The following is a 13,423-nucleotide window of genomic DNA, read 5'->3' as shown; positions in this document are numbered from 1 at the left end:
CGTAGTACAGAAAACTGTTGAAGTTGCAAATCAAAATGATATTTGTCATGTATATGCAAATATGCATATGTATGTATATAATTTTCGCATGTGTGAGGTGTATTTACTCTTAGGGACTAACTCATTTTCTGTGGTTTGAAGTTATATATGAGGCCCTTTCATTTCATCTTAAACAGCTCCTCTCAGAAAAAATGTTGGGGTCAATTCCACTTAACTCATTTAAATGGGTTTACTCATTTGCCTTTGCTTTTTCAGTTAGTGCTTTAAAAGTTGTCTCTTTCTTGGGAGATACATGTGCAGCCCACACAGTTTTCACTGTGGCTGTTTCTCACAGTTTTCTCCTGCCTTTGTGCTGTGTTCTCTCGCTCTTTGTCCATGTACTGGTTTTGCTTCTACCCTGCACTGCAGCGATTGGTAACTCCAAAGCCCAGACATGGTGATACCCAGAGCACAGAGCAAACGGGCTCTAATACCACACAGGAATATCTCTCAGAAGCATTCCCATGGACATACCCCAACATTTCATTTCATTGAACTGGATCACAAGCCCCTCGGTTGAACACATTTCTTGCAAGAAAAAAAAAGAAGTTTCCTTAATGGGATTAGATTGTGTCTGTAGGTTAAGATGGATGGATGGTAGAGTGACATCCACTCTATCCAGTATGCACATGGTCCTTAGAGACTGCTCTGTGGTATTAGAAACCCAACAGGAGGCTTGAGAGACTCAGAAGGGAAACTGCATGCATATACAAAGGGACCGTTTCTGTTTCAGTTCAATGTAAAGCATATTCAGCATTTAAAATCGAACTAAACATATTAAGCTATCTATTTTTCAGATCTTAGTGATTATCTCCTGTACCATGATCCATAGGGAGTAGGCAAAGCTATCTTCTTCGTAGGCAATGGCCTTTTCCTTTGTCTATAAACTGACCTAACTCAAGGGCAATCATAAAGAACAAAAGAGGTTCTAATCAAATTTTCACCTCTTCAATAGAGGAAAGAACTAAGCCAAAGAATGTCAACTTCCTTTTATAGTTAAAGGTATCTTTGATTTTTCAAGAGCAAAGACTCACTTTAATATAGTTGAGCTGTCCTCAGTATAAGAGAATTCTCTTTGAGTCATGATCACAGAAGCTGATTGTGTCTTGCATAAATTTCCTGGGTGTTTCCTTGATGGCTTCCACAATCTTCTGACAACATTTTTCTCTGTTGTAGTGACCCAAGGAGGTGTGTCTCTGGTCTCTGACATGTGTCCAGATCCAGGAATTCCAGACAATGGCAGAAGAGCAGGTTCTGACTTCAGGTAGGAAACACAACAAATGAAAATTAGTTATTTTCTAACACTAATACCTAGGATGTCATTCATAGCTCATTGGTACTACTGGTGGAAAGAAATAACTTGTCAATAATTAAAAAAACACAGTATTTGCAAGATTATAGACATATGGTGATAATTTCCAGGTACCTGACATTAATAGCTTCAGAAACTGAGCTAGGCTAAAACTTTCTCTGAAAAGTATGTGAAAAAATTGTCTTCGGAATTTCTTATTTTTAAATCTGTGTCACTTGATATTCTAATGCTTAAAAATAAAGAACACAAAATTTGTATTGCAGCCTTATGATTATTTCCTCAATAAACTTTTAAGGTGACAAAAACTGCTAGCCTTCAGTGACATTTACTACCAAGATACTAACAATCATTTTAGGGCTGGAGACCCCTCCCTCTCCAGGTGCAATACCTAGATGAAGTTGAGATTACAATCACACCAAGTCTTTGGATTTCTTTGAGTCTCTCAGTTCAGGAACGTGATGTTTGTCACTCTACGTGAGCATCTAGTAAACAAGAGTAATCTGAAGAAAATCAAGAGTGAAGGGCACAAGAAAGGAGTTTTCCTTGCTTATAATCTGTTCATTTGTTTGAGAGATAGACAGAATTAAGGCTACTGACATGGACTGAAAAGCTGTGCTAGCTGTGCAGAGGGAAGGGCTGGATGTTCAGAGAGCTTGACACAGCAGCAACCTCGTTATAGAGGATGAGGAATCGTGACACTCATCTATGGGATAGGTGTCACAAAGTCGATGTTGTCCCTAGAGTCTCTGCTACCAGTTACACAGAGGTATAGACTGGGTGAGTTTTTAAAGAGTTTTATTTAAGATGCTAAACTGGAAAATCTAAAGTCAAGAGGTCACATGTGGCAGAGTCACAAAGTGGGACAGACTATTGACTGGGAGGCTTGTTGAATGAAGGTGCTTAGGCCTCTCCCTGTCGCTGTCCCTGTCCCACTCCCTCTCTGTCCCTCTCCCTCTCCCTCTCTCTCTCCCTCACCATCTGCCTCTTCTTCTCTTCCCTCCCATTCTCAATTCCCCATCTCTCATTAAGGAGCCATTAAGGTTCCAACTCTGGTCTCCTCTATGATTCACTTAACTTAAACAATCTCTCAGTTCCTCCCTCTAAAGAGGACAGCTGTATTAGGTTCCCACCCTTATAATGGGCTCTTGGATTTAACCCACACAGTCCATACTAAACCAAAGCATCCATGGTGTTTATTGTAGAAAATAATGAAACAAATGTGACAGAAGGAGCTCCAAATGCTACATTTTAAATTTCAGGATCCAACACTAATAGTTTAAGGATCAGAAGCTTAGACACTTAGCCAGAGATGGTGACTAGTTACTTTTATTCTAGTGTTGTTTTAGTTCTGTTTTGTTTGCTGTTATAATTTGTTGTTGTAGACTTGACATGTTAGAGTTGTATGGATGAAGGAATCTCAGCTGAACAATTGCTTTCATTAACTTGGCCTGTAGGCAGATCTGTTGGCATTTTTTCCACCAATAATTGATGTTGGAGGGCCAAGCTCACTAAGGATGGTGCTGCGCTGTATACACTGCCTGCCTTTAGATCTCTTTCCCATAAGTGGACTGCCTTGTTTAGCATCACAAGAAGAAGATGCATGCAGTCTAACTGCAACTTGATGTGGGAAGGCAGGTTTGTATCCATGGGAGGCTTTCCCTTTTCTGAGGAGAAGGGGAAGAAAGGTAGATAGTAGGGGAATGTGAGAGGGAGGGACTAGGAGGAAAGGAAGGAAAGAAAGCTGTAATTCAGATATAAAATACATAATTTAGTCAATAAGAAAGAAAGGAAGAGAAAGGAAGGAAGGAAAGAAGGAAGGAAGGGAAAGAAAGGTAGGAAGAAAGGAAGAAAGGTATGGAGAAAGAAAGGTAGGAAGAAAAGAAGAAAGGAAGGAAGGAAAGAAGGAAGGAAGGGAAAGAAAGGTAGGAAGAAAGGAAGAAAGGTATGGAGAAAGAAAGGTAGGAAGAAAGGAAGGAAGAAAGGAAGAAAGATAGGAAGAAAGGAAGAAAGGAGAAAGAAACTAGGCAGATAAATCATGAGAAGCAAGCAGGTAAGCAGTGCTCCTCCATGGCTTCTGCTTTGGTGCCTGCCTCCGGTCCCCTGCCACAAAGTCCTGCCCTGACATACACCTCCATAACGGTATACTATAACCTGTAAGCCAAACACACCCTTTCCTTACCATCTCAGACCCTACCCTCTTTTGTTTGTTTTTGTTCAGTGTTTTATCACAGCAAGAGAAAGAGATATAGGGGAGAAAGAATGAGGTTTTGATTTGCTAGGCTTGACCATGCTGTTTGGGAGAGTATCTTAGTTAGTGTGTCTACATCATTGGAGGAAGTCAGGTCACTGGAGGCTGAAAAATGACCTGTGAATAATAAGAGGGCACCATCATTTAAGCAAAATCTTCTGAGAAGTATTTCTTTTGGATCAACACAAAGAAGCTGTGGTACAGAGGGTGATGACATAGCAACTTGGCAAATACTGAGTCCCACATGGTGCTGGCTTAAAGGCATGAAGGGGTCATGCTGTGCAGCTGAGGCTGTACACTGTCTGGTAGGGTCAGTGTCTCACTGCATAGAGGGCAGAATGACCACTGATAAAAGTGCAGACTCTATTCTATAGAGATTTCAGCATAAAAAGGGAAATGTCATAGCCATGAAACTACCCCAAGCACAAGGTAAAGTCAACCTGAGATTGCAAGACAGGCTGTGTCTGTTATGGAGGACAGAGATGGAGGACAGCTTATGGACCCAAGCCCTCTGGAGCCCAGAAGATCACCACTGAGTCCCAGATGCTTCGTATTGCACTCTATGCTGTAGGATTTGCTTTTGTTTGATCAGATTGTAACTATGTCTTGTTCTCTCTTTGCCAAAGAAATTATGTATATAATTGTGTATGTGTATGTATATATGTTTATGCAGGAAAAAGAAGGACCATAATTAAGAGACTTTGGATTTTTTAAAAAGACATTGAACTTTTAAAGTGTTAGAATTACAAAGTTGGACCATATTTTATGTTGTGATATTAACTGCTTAACATGGGGTAGTGAGAAACAGACTGAATCTGTTTCTGAAGACATCTACAATCTTCTCTGTTATCATCTCAGTTTCTCTGAGTTTCTGTGTTCTCTAAGCATGCAACAGCCAAGACTATAACCCCTTGGAATTGGATGGAAAGAAAACCTGAAGAGCATTTTGGTTTTATTTTGAGGTTTCATGAGACTATTGCCAGGCAATTCTTCAAGGAGAAAAGATTCTTCAAGGAGAAAAATCTTTTGATTTCTAATGGTGGATTTTTTTTTTTTTTTTTTTTTTTTGCCTTGCCTGAACAGGCAGTCTGAAACCTTATTACAAGGTTCGTTGGGAACAAATGCTATTTATGGCTTCTTTATTTTCAAGCTGAGGAGGAAGGCATCCTAATGTTGTTCATGAGTGTGATATCATGTGTAAGTTTTACATGGTGACCTTTATTAGATTGGAGATGTAGGGAATATGTTTTGTATTTGTTTGGATTTAACACAAATGGATACAAGACTTTTGAAATCTGTTTTCTAAATCTACAGAGATGATTTCAGCTTACATGCTTAAATTGTTAATATTTTGTGTTGATCCATTTCCAATGTACCAATCCCAGATTCTCTGCATGTCAGGCAAGTATTTGCCTGTGAACTGTCACCATATCACATGATACTGTTCTGCTTCTGTGCTATTAGATTTCACTTTGTAAAAGTTCACATGTATCCTATACACAGTTTCATGATGTATAATTCTCTAAGGACCTTGTACAGTTGTACAGTAACAGCCATGCTTATCTTATAAAGTTAATTGGGAAATATTTCCTCTAGAATATTCTGAAATAGTTTGTACATACACAGTTGACAATCCTGAAGTGCTTAGGGGATCCACCAGGAGAGGGAGTTTTCTCAGGAAATGCCTTCAGCCAGTGACTCAGCATATCCTTCAAGTATACCTCTCCTTTCATTACCTGTTTATAATTTCTATCTTGCAAAGAATTTTACATTTTCATTCAAGTTGACAAGCTTACTGACACAAAACTTTTCATAGTACTTTCTACACTCTTACTTTGAGTTTTTATAATGCATCTAGTTAACATTTCTATAAGGAATGATTATTTGTTTTAAGGTAGTATATAATATATTAGGTTTTATTATGGAATTTTAAATTATAATCTGTTGCATCTCCTACCCCCACCTGTATCTATTCTCTAATATCACTATGTGCCCTCTGTCTCACAGGAATTTCGTTTTCATGTTGCATGGGCCACTGTTATTTCTGAAAACCTCGTTCCCCCTCTTCATTGTCTCCTTTCTAGTTTTACAGGTACACACATATGCGCACATGCACACACACACACACATGTAAGAGATAACACACAGATTTTACATTCTGAGTCTGGTTTATTTTGCTTAATGTAATCATATCCAGTGGCATCCATCTTTCTGAAGATTTCATAATTATGTTCTTCTTTATGGCTACATAAAATTTCACTGTGTATTTATACCATCTTTAATAGACTAATATATTTTATTTTATATGTATAGACATTTTGTTCATGTGTATATATTTGTAGCATGTTCATATCAGCTGCCCTCAGAAGTCAGACTGTGTCAGATCCCCTGGAAGTGGAGTTACAAGCGGTAGTGTGTTACCATGTGAATGCTGGGAACTTAATCCATGACATATACAGAGCAGCTAGTGCTCTTAACTACTGAGCCATCTTTCCAGCTCCTGTACCACATTTCTGCCACCTATTCTTCAAGGCATGGGTATCTGGTTAATTCTGTTTCTAAATCTTTTAAATCAATAGTCATGTCTCAGCTCAGATCGCTTACATTCACTTTTTCTCTTTGGATTTATTGATCTGATGCCTGGTGTTATTGATTGTCTACAAATGACAATGCTGCTTTCGCCGAGTTTTCCTTGCAATTTTTTTTAAAACTTCACTTTCACAGATTTGGTTATCATTAGTTCACTGTTTCTTTTCATTTCCTTGATGTACACTCACCATTTGAACCATGGGCTTTGTCTGTTGTTTTTTTCTCTCATTTCTAGAGTTGAGAAGGTCAGTGGTGTAAGGTCATTCTTCCTCAGCCTTTTATGTCACCAATTTTAATTAGATATTTGCGTTATTTACATTTCAAATTTTATCCCCTTTCCTTGCTACCCCTCTGAAAAACCCCTATCACATCTCCACTCCCCCTACTTACCAACCCCCCCCCCACACTACTTTCTTGACCTGGCAATCCCCTAAACTGGGGCATCGAGTTTTCACAGGACCAATGACCTCTCCTTTCTCTGATGTCTGAAAAGGCCATCCTCTGCTACATATGTAGCTGGAGCCATGGGTCCCTCCATGAGTACTCTTTGGTTGGTGGTTTTGTCCCTGGGAGATCTGGAGTACTGTGGTTAGTATATATTATTGTTCCTCCTATTGGGCTACAAACCTCTTCAGCTCTTTGGGGCTTTTCTCTAGCTCCTCCATTGGGGACCTTATGCTCAGTCCATATTAGCCATCTGCATTTTGATCCCCCTTCTAAGAAGGTGAAAGGATTCACACTTTGGTCTTCCTTCTTATTGAGCTTGATGTGGTCTGTGAATTGTATCTTGGATATTCGAAGCTTTTGAACTAATATCTACTTATCAATGATTACATACCATGTGTGTTCTTTGGTGATTGGTTTACCTCACTCAGGATAATTTTTTTCTAGTTCTATCAATTTGCCTAAAAATTTCATGAATTCATTGTTTTTAATAGTGGAGTAGTATTCCATTATGTAAATGTACCACAGTTTTTGTATCCATTTCTCTGTTGAGGAACATCTGGGTTCTTTCCATCTTCTGGCTATTATAAATAAGGCTGCTGTGAACATAGTGGAGCATGTGTCCTTATTACAAGTCAGAGCATCTTCTGAGTATATGCCCAGGAGTGGTATAACTGAGTCTTCAAGGAAGTATGTCAAATTTTCTGAGGAACCACCAAACTGATATCCAGAATGGTTTTGCCAGCTTGCAATCCCACCAGCAATTGAAGAGTGTCCCTCTTTCTCCACATCCTCTCCAGCATCTATTGTCCCCTCAGATTTTGATCTTAGCCATTCTGACTGGTGTGTGGTGGAATCTCAGGGTTATTTTGATTTGCATTTCCCTGATGATTAAGGATGTTGAACATTTCTTTAAGTGTTTCTCAGCCATCTGGTATTCCTCAGTTAAGAATTCTTTGTTTAGCTTTGCACCCCACTTTTTAATAAGGTCATTCGTTTCTCTGGAGTCTAACTTCTTGAGTTCTTTGTACATATTGGATATTAGCCCTCTATTGAATATAGGATTGCTAACGATCATTTCCCAATCGGTTGGTTGCTATTTTGTCCTATTGATAGTGTCCTTTGCCTTACAGAAGCTTTGCAATTTTATGAGGTCCCATTTGTCAATTCTTGATCTTAGAGCATAAGCTATTGGTGTTCTGTTCAGGAAATGTTCTCCTGTATCCATGTGCTCCAGGCTCATCCCCACTTTCTCTTCTATTAGATTCAGTGTATCTGGTTTTATGTGGAGGTCCTTGATTCACTTGAACTTGAGCTTTGTACAGGGAGATAAAATGTAAACAAAGAATATAGAAAATAAAAAATAAAAAAGAATATATCAAAAACAATGGATCAATTTGCATTCTTCTATGTGTTGACTGCCAGTTGAATCAGCACCATTTGGTGAAAATACTATCTTTTTTCCACTGGATAGTTTTAGCTCCTTTGTCAAAGATCAATTGACCATAGTTGTGTGGGTTCGTTTCTGGGTATTCAATTCTATTCTGTTGATCTACCTGCCTGTCATTGTACTAATACCAGCAATTTTTATCACTAGTGCTCTTGAGGTCAGGGATGGTGATTCCTCCAGAGGTTCTTTTATTGTTGAGAATAGTTTATGCTATCCTGGGTTTTTTGTTACTCCAGATAAATTTGAAAATTGCTCTTTCTAACTCTATGAAGAATTGAGTTGGAATTTTGGTGGGAATTCCATTGAATCTGTAGCTTGCTTTAGGCAAGATAGCCATCTTTATTATATTAACCCTGCCAATCCATGAGCATGGGAGATCTTTCCATTTCTGAGATGTTCTTTATTTTCTTTCTTCAAAGACTTGAAGTTCTTGTCCTACAGATCTTTCACTTGCTTGGTTAGAGTCACACCAAAGTATTTTATAATATTTGTGACTATTGTAAAGGGTGTTGTTTCCTTGATTTCTTTCTCAGCCTCTCTATCTTTTGAGTATAGGAAGGCTACTGATTTTTTTGAGTTAATTTTATATCCAGGCACTTTGTTGAAGTTGTTTATCAGGTTTAGGAGGTCTCTTGTGGAATTTCTGGGGTTAATTAAGTATACTATCTTATCATTTGCAAATATTGATACTTTGACTTCTTCCTTTCCATTTGTAACCCTTTGACCTCTTTTTGTTGTCTAAAGGCTAGGCCTTCGAGTACTATATTGAAAAGGTAGGGAGAGAGTGGGCAGCCTTGTCTAGTCCCTGATATCAGTGTGATTGCTTCAAGTTTCTCTCTATTTAGTTTGATGTAGGCTACTGGTTTGCTGTATATCGCTTTTACTCTGTTTAGGTATTGGCCTTGAATTCCTACTCTTTCTAAGAATTTTATCATTCAGGGGTTGTATTAGTCAGGGTTTCTATTCCTACAAAAACATAATGACCAAGAAGCAAGTTGGGGAGGAAAGAGGTTTATTCAGCTTACACCTTCCATATTGCTGTTGATCACTAAAGGAAGTCAGGACTGGAACTCAAGCAGGCCAGGAAGCAGGAGCTGATGAACAGACCATGGAGGGATGTTTCTTACTGGCTTGCTTCTCTCGGCTTCCTCAGCCTGCTCTCTTATAGAAACCAAGAATACCAGCCCAGAGATGGTACCACCCATAAGATGCCCTCTCACCTTGATCACTAATTTAGAAAATACCCTACAGTTGGATCTCATGGAGGTGCTTTCCCAACAGAAGCTCCTTTCTCTGTGATAAGTTGACACACAAACCAGCCAGTACAGAAGTGTTGGATTTTGTCAAATATTTCTCATCATCTAATAAAATGACCATATATTTTTTCATTGAGTTTGTTTATGTATTGGCTTACATTAATGGATTTCCATATATTGAACCATCCCCTCATCCCTGAGGTGAAGCCTACTTGATTGTGGTGGGTGATCATTTTGCTGTGTTCCTGGATTCAGTGGGCAAGAATTTTATTGTGTATTTTTACATCAATATTTCTAAGGGAAATTGGTCTAAGTCCTCTTTCTTTGTTGGGTATTTTTGTGGTTTAGGTGTCAGTGTAATTGTGGAAGCCAGAACTTGCTGTTGTGAGAGAACTGGGTTGGCATGATGCCATGCCACCTTGGTTTCTGTTGCTAACATTCTTGCATTTGCCTTTTGCTTTCTGGTTATCTCTAGTATTACTTGGTCCTGCTGTCTCTTGCTGGAGCTTGTCCCTGCTGTGTGCCTGCGAGCCTGTCTCAGCACTCCTGGGAGACCAGCTCTCCCCTGGCACAGAGATCTATGGCTCAGCCCAGCTCCTGGGTGCAGATGGAGCCCAGTAGGACCCTGTCCCAGCTGTTCTTCCACTCCTGTGCTCCCTGTGTTCCTGGCCATACTTGCCTTGGACAGTCACTGGAGAGAAAATGTTGGTCTCACCTCCAAACCAGGCAGTCAAAGCACTCCCTGGAGACCAGTTCTCCCCTGGCAAGACCAGTTCACAGACAGATGTGGCAGCAGCCCAGCTTCTGGGTGCATATGGTGCCCAGAAGGACTCTGTCCCAGGTGTTCTACCACTCCTGTCATCCTTACTTCCTGGCTGTACTGCCTTAGACAGTCACTGGAGAGAAAATGGCAGTCTCTCCTCCAATCCCAGGAGTCAAAGCACTCCCTGGAGACCAGTTTTCCCCTGGCACAGAGGTCTTTTGCTCAGCCTCACTTCTGGGTGACAATGGAGGCCTGAAGGATCCTGCCCCAGCTGCTCTGCCACTCCTCTGCTCCCAGAGCTCCTGGCTGTCTGCACCTCGGACTGTCACCATTCTTTATGCTGCCTTCGATAGTGTGTATATCTCTTCTGCTGGTGTCTGTGCATGAAGACAGAATACTCAGACACATACAGTTGTCAATTTATTTGATTCTACTTTATTGTTAAGACTATTTTCATCCCAATTACGCATTCTTTTCAAGTTACCTTAAAAAGAATGTATGGTTTTCTTTTTTCTATAAAAACAATTTGTTTCCAGTGCTAAGAATAAAATAGAGGCTTGTGCATTCCTACATAGTGTTGTACCACCTACCACCTCTGCCCCCAGTTCCAGTTTTCAGTAACATTTTCTACTCTGAAATCACACTCATTAATACTAAAGTGTCTCCCTAGAAACCTCTTTAAGCACAGGGAATCTGTCAAACTCATGGTGATCAATAGGGCCTCAGAATTTCTCAATTTTTGTTAGACAACTTTATTTCATCATTGACAACAAAAATATGTTTTATTTGAAATTACAGATACATTTTAATGAAAATTTGTGATAGAAAGTACAATCTTATCAATCAAAGTTTGTCAGTCATCTAGATAAATAGGTACTCAGTGGAGAGACGACCAGTTTGTTGGCTCAGATGCCAATCATACATGTCCTTTGTCCTTCTAAGTGACACCCATGAGATTCCAATCCAGACTGGAGAGGCACTGTAGATTCATAAGATATATACAATAAAATCTAAAACCATTCTTGCTTGACATGAAACTTTCTTAGGTGGCCCTGGCCTTTTATGTAAGTGATACTGTCCTTGCTTGCACACTGTAGTCACCATCTAGAAACACGATGGAAAGATCTTGTTAAGTCTTTATGTTGATTTACAAGAACTTTAATTTTACAGATCCTCAGAAAGGTCTTTATTCAAGGATCAGTGGGTCATACCATGAAAAGAGATGCCTGGGCACACAAACTGTGTCTCTACAGCTCATGGGTAAAAAGGCACTATTCAGAGGTGTGGTTCCATTGTAAGTGAAGTTAAGGTAGGATTGAACTGAAGGTCACCTGTATCAGTAGTTGTTATTGTGTAGTGACCACTGGTATCTGAGGCAATGATCTATTTTTATTGATGATACATGCTCTCTGTTTTCCATGGGACTGGAGAACCCAAGTGTGTTCACACACAATCTGATGCACCCTGCCCTGAAAGGATGCCTAAATCTTGGATGAACTTAGGCCTGAAGGCAACTAGTCTGCAGGTTTACTACACTGATAATTCTATAACTGAGAGAGGGGTATTTTTTTTTTATTTTTTCTTATAATTTCAGTACTGACTTTGGTGGAAATCAGTTCAGTTTTTTCTAAATTCTTATAATCATTACTAATGACTGTTATATAATCCAGATAAATGTCTGATGTGGTCAAGATGAGCTAGACTTAATTATAGCAGGCACTATAATTATATGTAATTTGGGGCTGCTTTCTCTTTGAAGAGTGGTCCCTTTATTAAGTTGGTAAAATATCTACTATCTAGTTTTGTTTGAGTTATTATTGTTTCTTTGAAAACCTTTGTATTTTTCTTAAGGCAATCTAAATATTAATCCCAGTGTTATCAATAAATTATTCAAAGTTAATGGTGCCTAACACAAAGCTTGCCTATTTGAATTAAATTTGTGGGAGAACGGTTTCCAAAGTATTTGTGACCATTGACCACTGTCTGAAAGACAAAGTATAGTCATTAAAACTGAGGAATTATAAGTAAGATTGATGGAAACACGGTTACCAATGTGGGAAGGAAGATGCTGTGTTAGGGAGGGATCCTGCCTGTCTAGTTCCCATCTTCAGAAGAACTTAACTCTTGTTCAGAAGTATAATCATCCTCACTTTTTACAGAGATTTTTCTTTTCAGTGATGGGAATTGAACCTGGAGCTTCATGACTTCTAAGCAAATATTCTACCAACCTCACTGTCCCCAACCGCCAGCCCTCTCCACTCTTTCCCCAGTGCTGGGTTAGAACTTAGAACTCAGCATGTTCTAGGCAAACAGCTCTTCACAGCTACATCCTTGGAGCCTGAGAACCATTGTGTGTTGTTTGTTTCTACTTTATTTGTTTGATTTTTAGCTTTGAGACTAGGTCTTGATGTCAATCCCAAACTGACCTGAAACACAACTCCCCTGCCTCAGCCTCTGAAGTGCTGGGATGTGTATGAGCTACCTATGCTAGCTCAGTGAATAGATTCTCTTGGAATAAATCAAGTTAACTTGCATCTAACAGGGTAGACCCTGGTTTTTGATATTTGGCTTTTGAGATGATGTTTCAGTGCAAAGACCAGATTAGCCTTGAATTGTAGTTATTCTCCTGCCTCAGTCTTCCAAGTTCTGGGATTATCTGTGCCTGTTACCACATACTGTTTCTGTGCATGGTTTTCTTTTTCTTCTTTCTCAGCTATAACAGAGATTGAGCAATAACTTGGGTCTCAAGCAAGGCAATGCTCCACTGCTTAGGTATATCCCATCCCATACAAGTAGAATCTTTAAACTTTAAGCATTGTTATGACAAGGTTATATTCTACCTAGGACTTGAAATTGGATCTTACTGAAGTCTCTGGTGATGTTGGATGATTATAATGACTAACATGGATGACTACAATGACTGTTTCCTTTTACATCGTGGCCTTGTAGAGAATGTTCTACCTTCAGCTTAGTATCCCAACCAAGAAACACACTCAGTACTGGATGGTATAGGTGCTAAAAGCACACACTCTTATGGCTGCCACTTGAACCAGGGCTTCCTGTTCCCATGAACAGTAGGGCAGGTTGTTTGTGTATATTGTTCCTAATCTAAATTTTATATAATATCATAGGCACTAGAGGTAATAATAAATGAGGAGAACTTCCGGAATGTGCCCTGCCCATAGCTCCTCGGCTGTTTCAGTGTCCCTACACATCTTCCTCCATTGTGTTTCATTGAAGGAACTCCTCTGGACACCAGTCTGTGATTCCTAGAACCAGATTTCTGAACTCATAGTCCAGAATAGCTAGCACTCTTTCTCTA

At 39.5% G+C, this 13,423-nt stretch overlaps 1 protein-coding gene across 1 annotated transcript in view; it reads left to right on the top strand.

Moving 5' to 3' along the window:
• The window catches only part of Csmd1 (CUB and Sushi multiple domains 1), a 1,354,421-nt gene that overhangs the window by 855,215 nt on the left and 485,783 nt on the right, over nt 1–13,423 (top strand). The window contains exon 8 of the mRNA XM_052162855.1: nt 1,216–1,303. Within this exon, the coding sequence (XP_052018815.1) occupies nt 1,216–1,303 (88 nt within the window). The remainder of the gene's footprint in view (nt 1–1,215; nt 1,304–13,423) is intronic.

Source organism: Apodemus sylvaticus, chromosome 18, assembly GCF_947179515.1.
Source record: "Apodemus sylvaticus chromosome 18, mApoSyl1.1, whole genome shotgun sequence".
Lineage (NCBI taxonomy): Eukaryota > Metazoa > Chordata > Mammalia > Rodentia > Muridae > Apodemus > Apodemus sylvaticus.
This window is presented reverse-complemented; position numbering and strand designations above follow the sequence as displayed.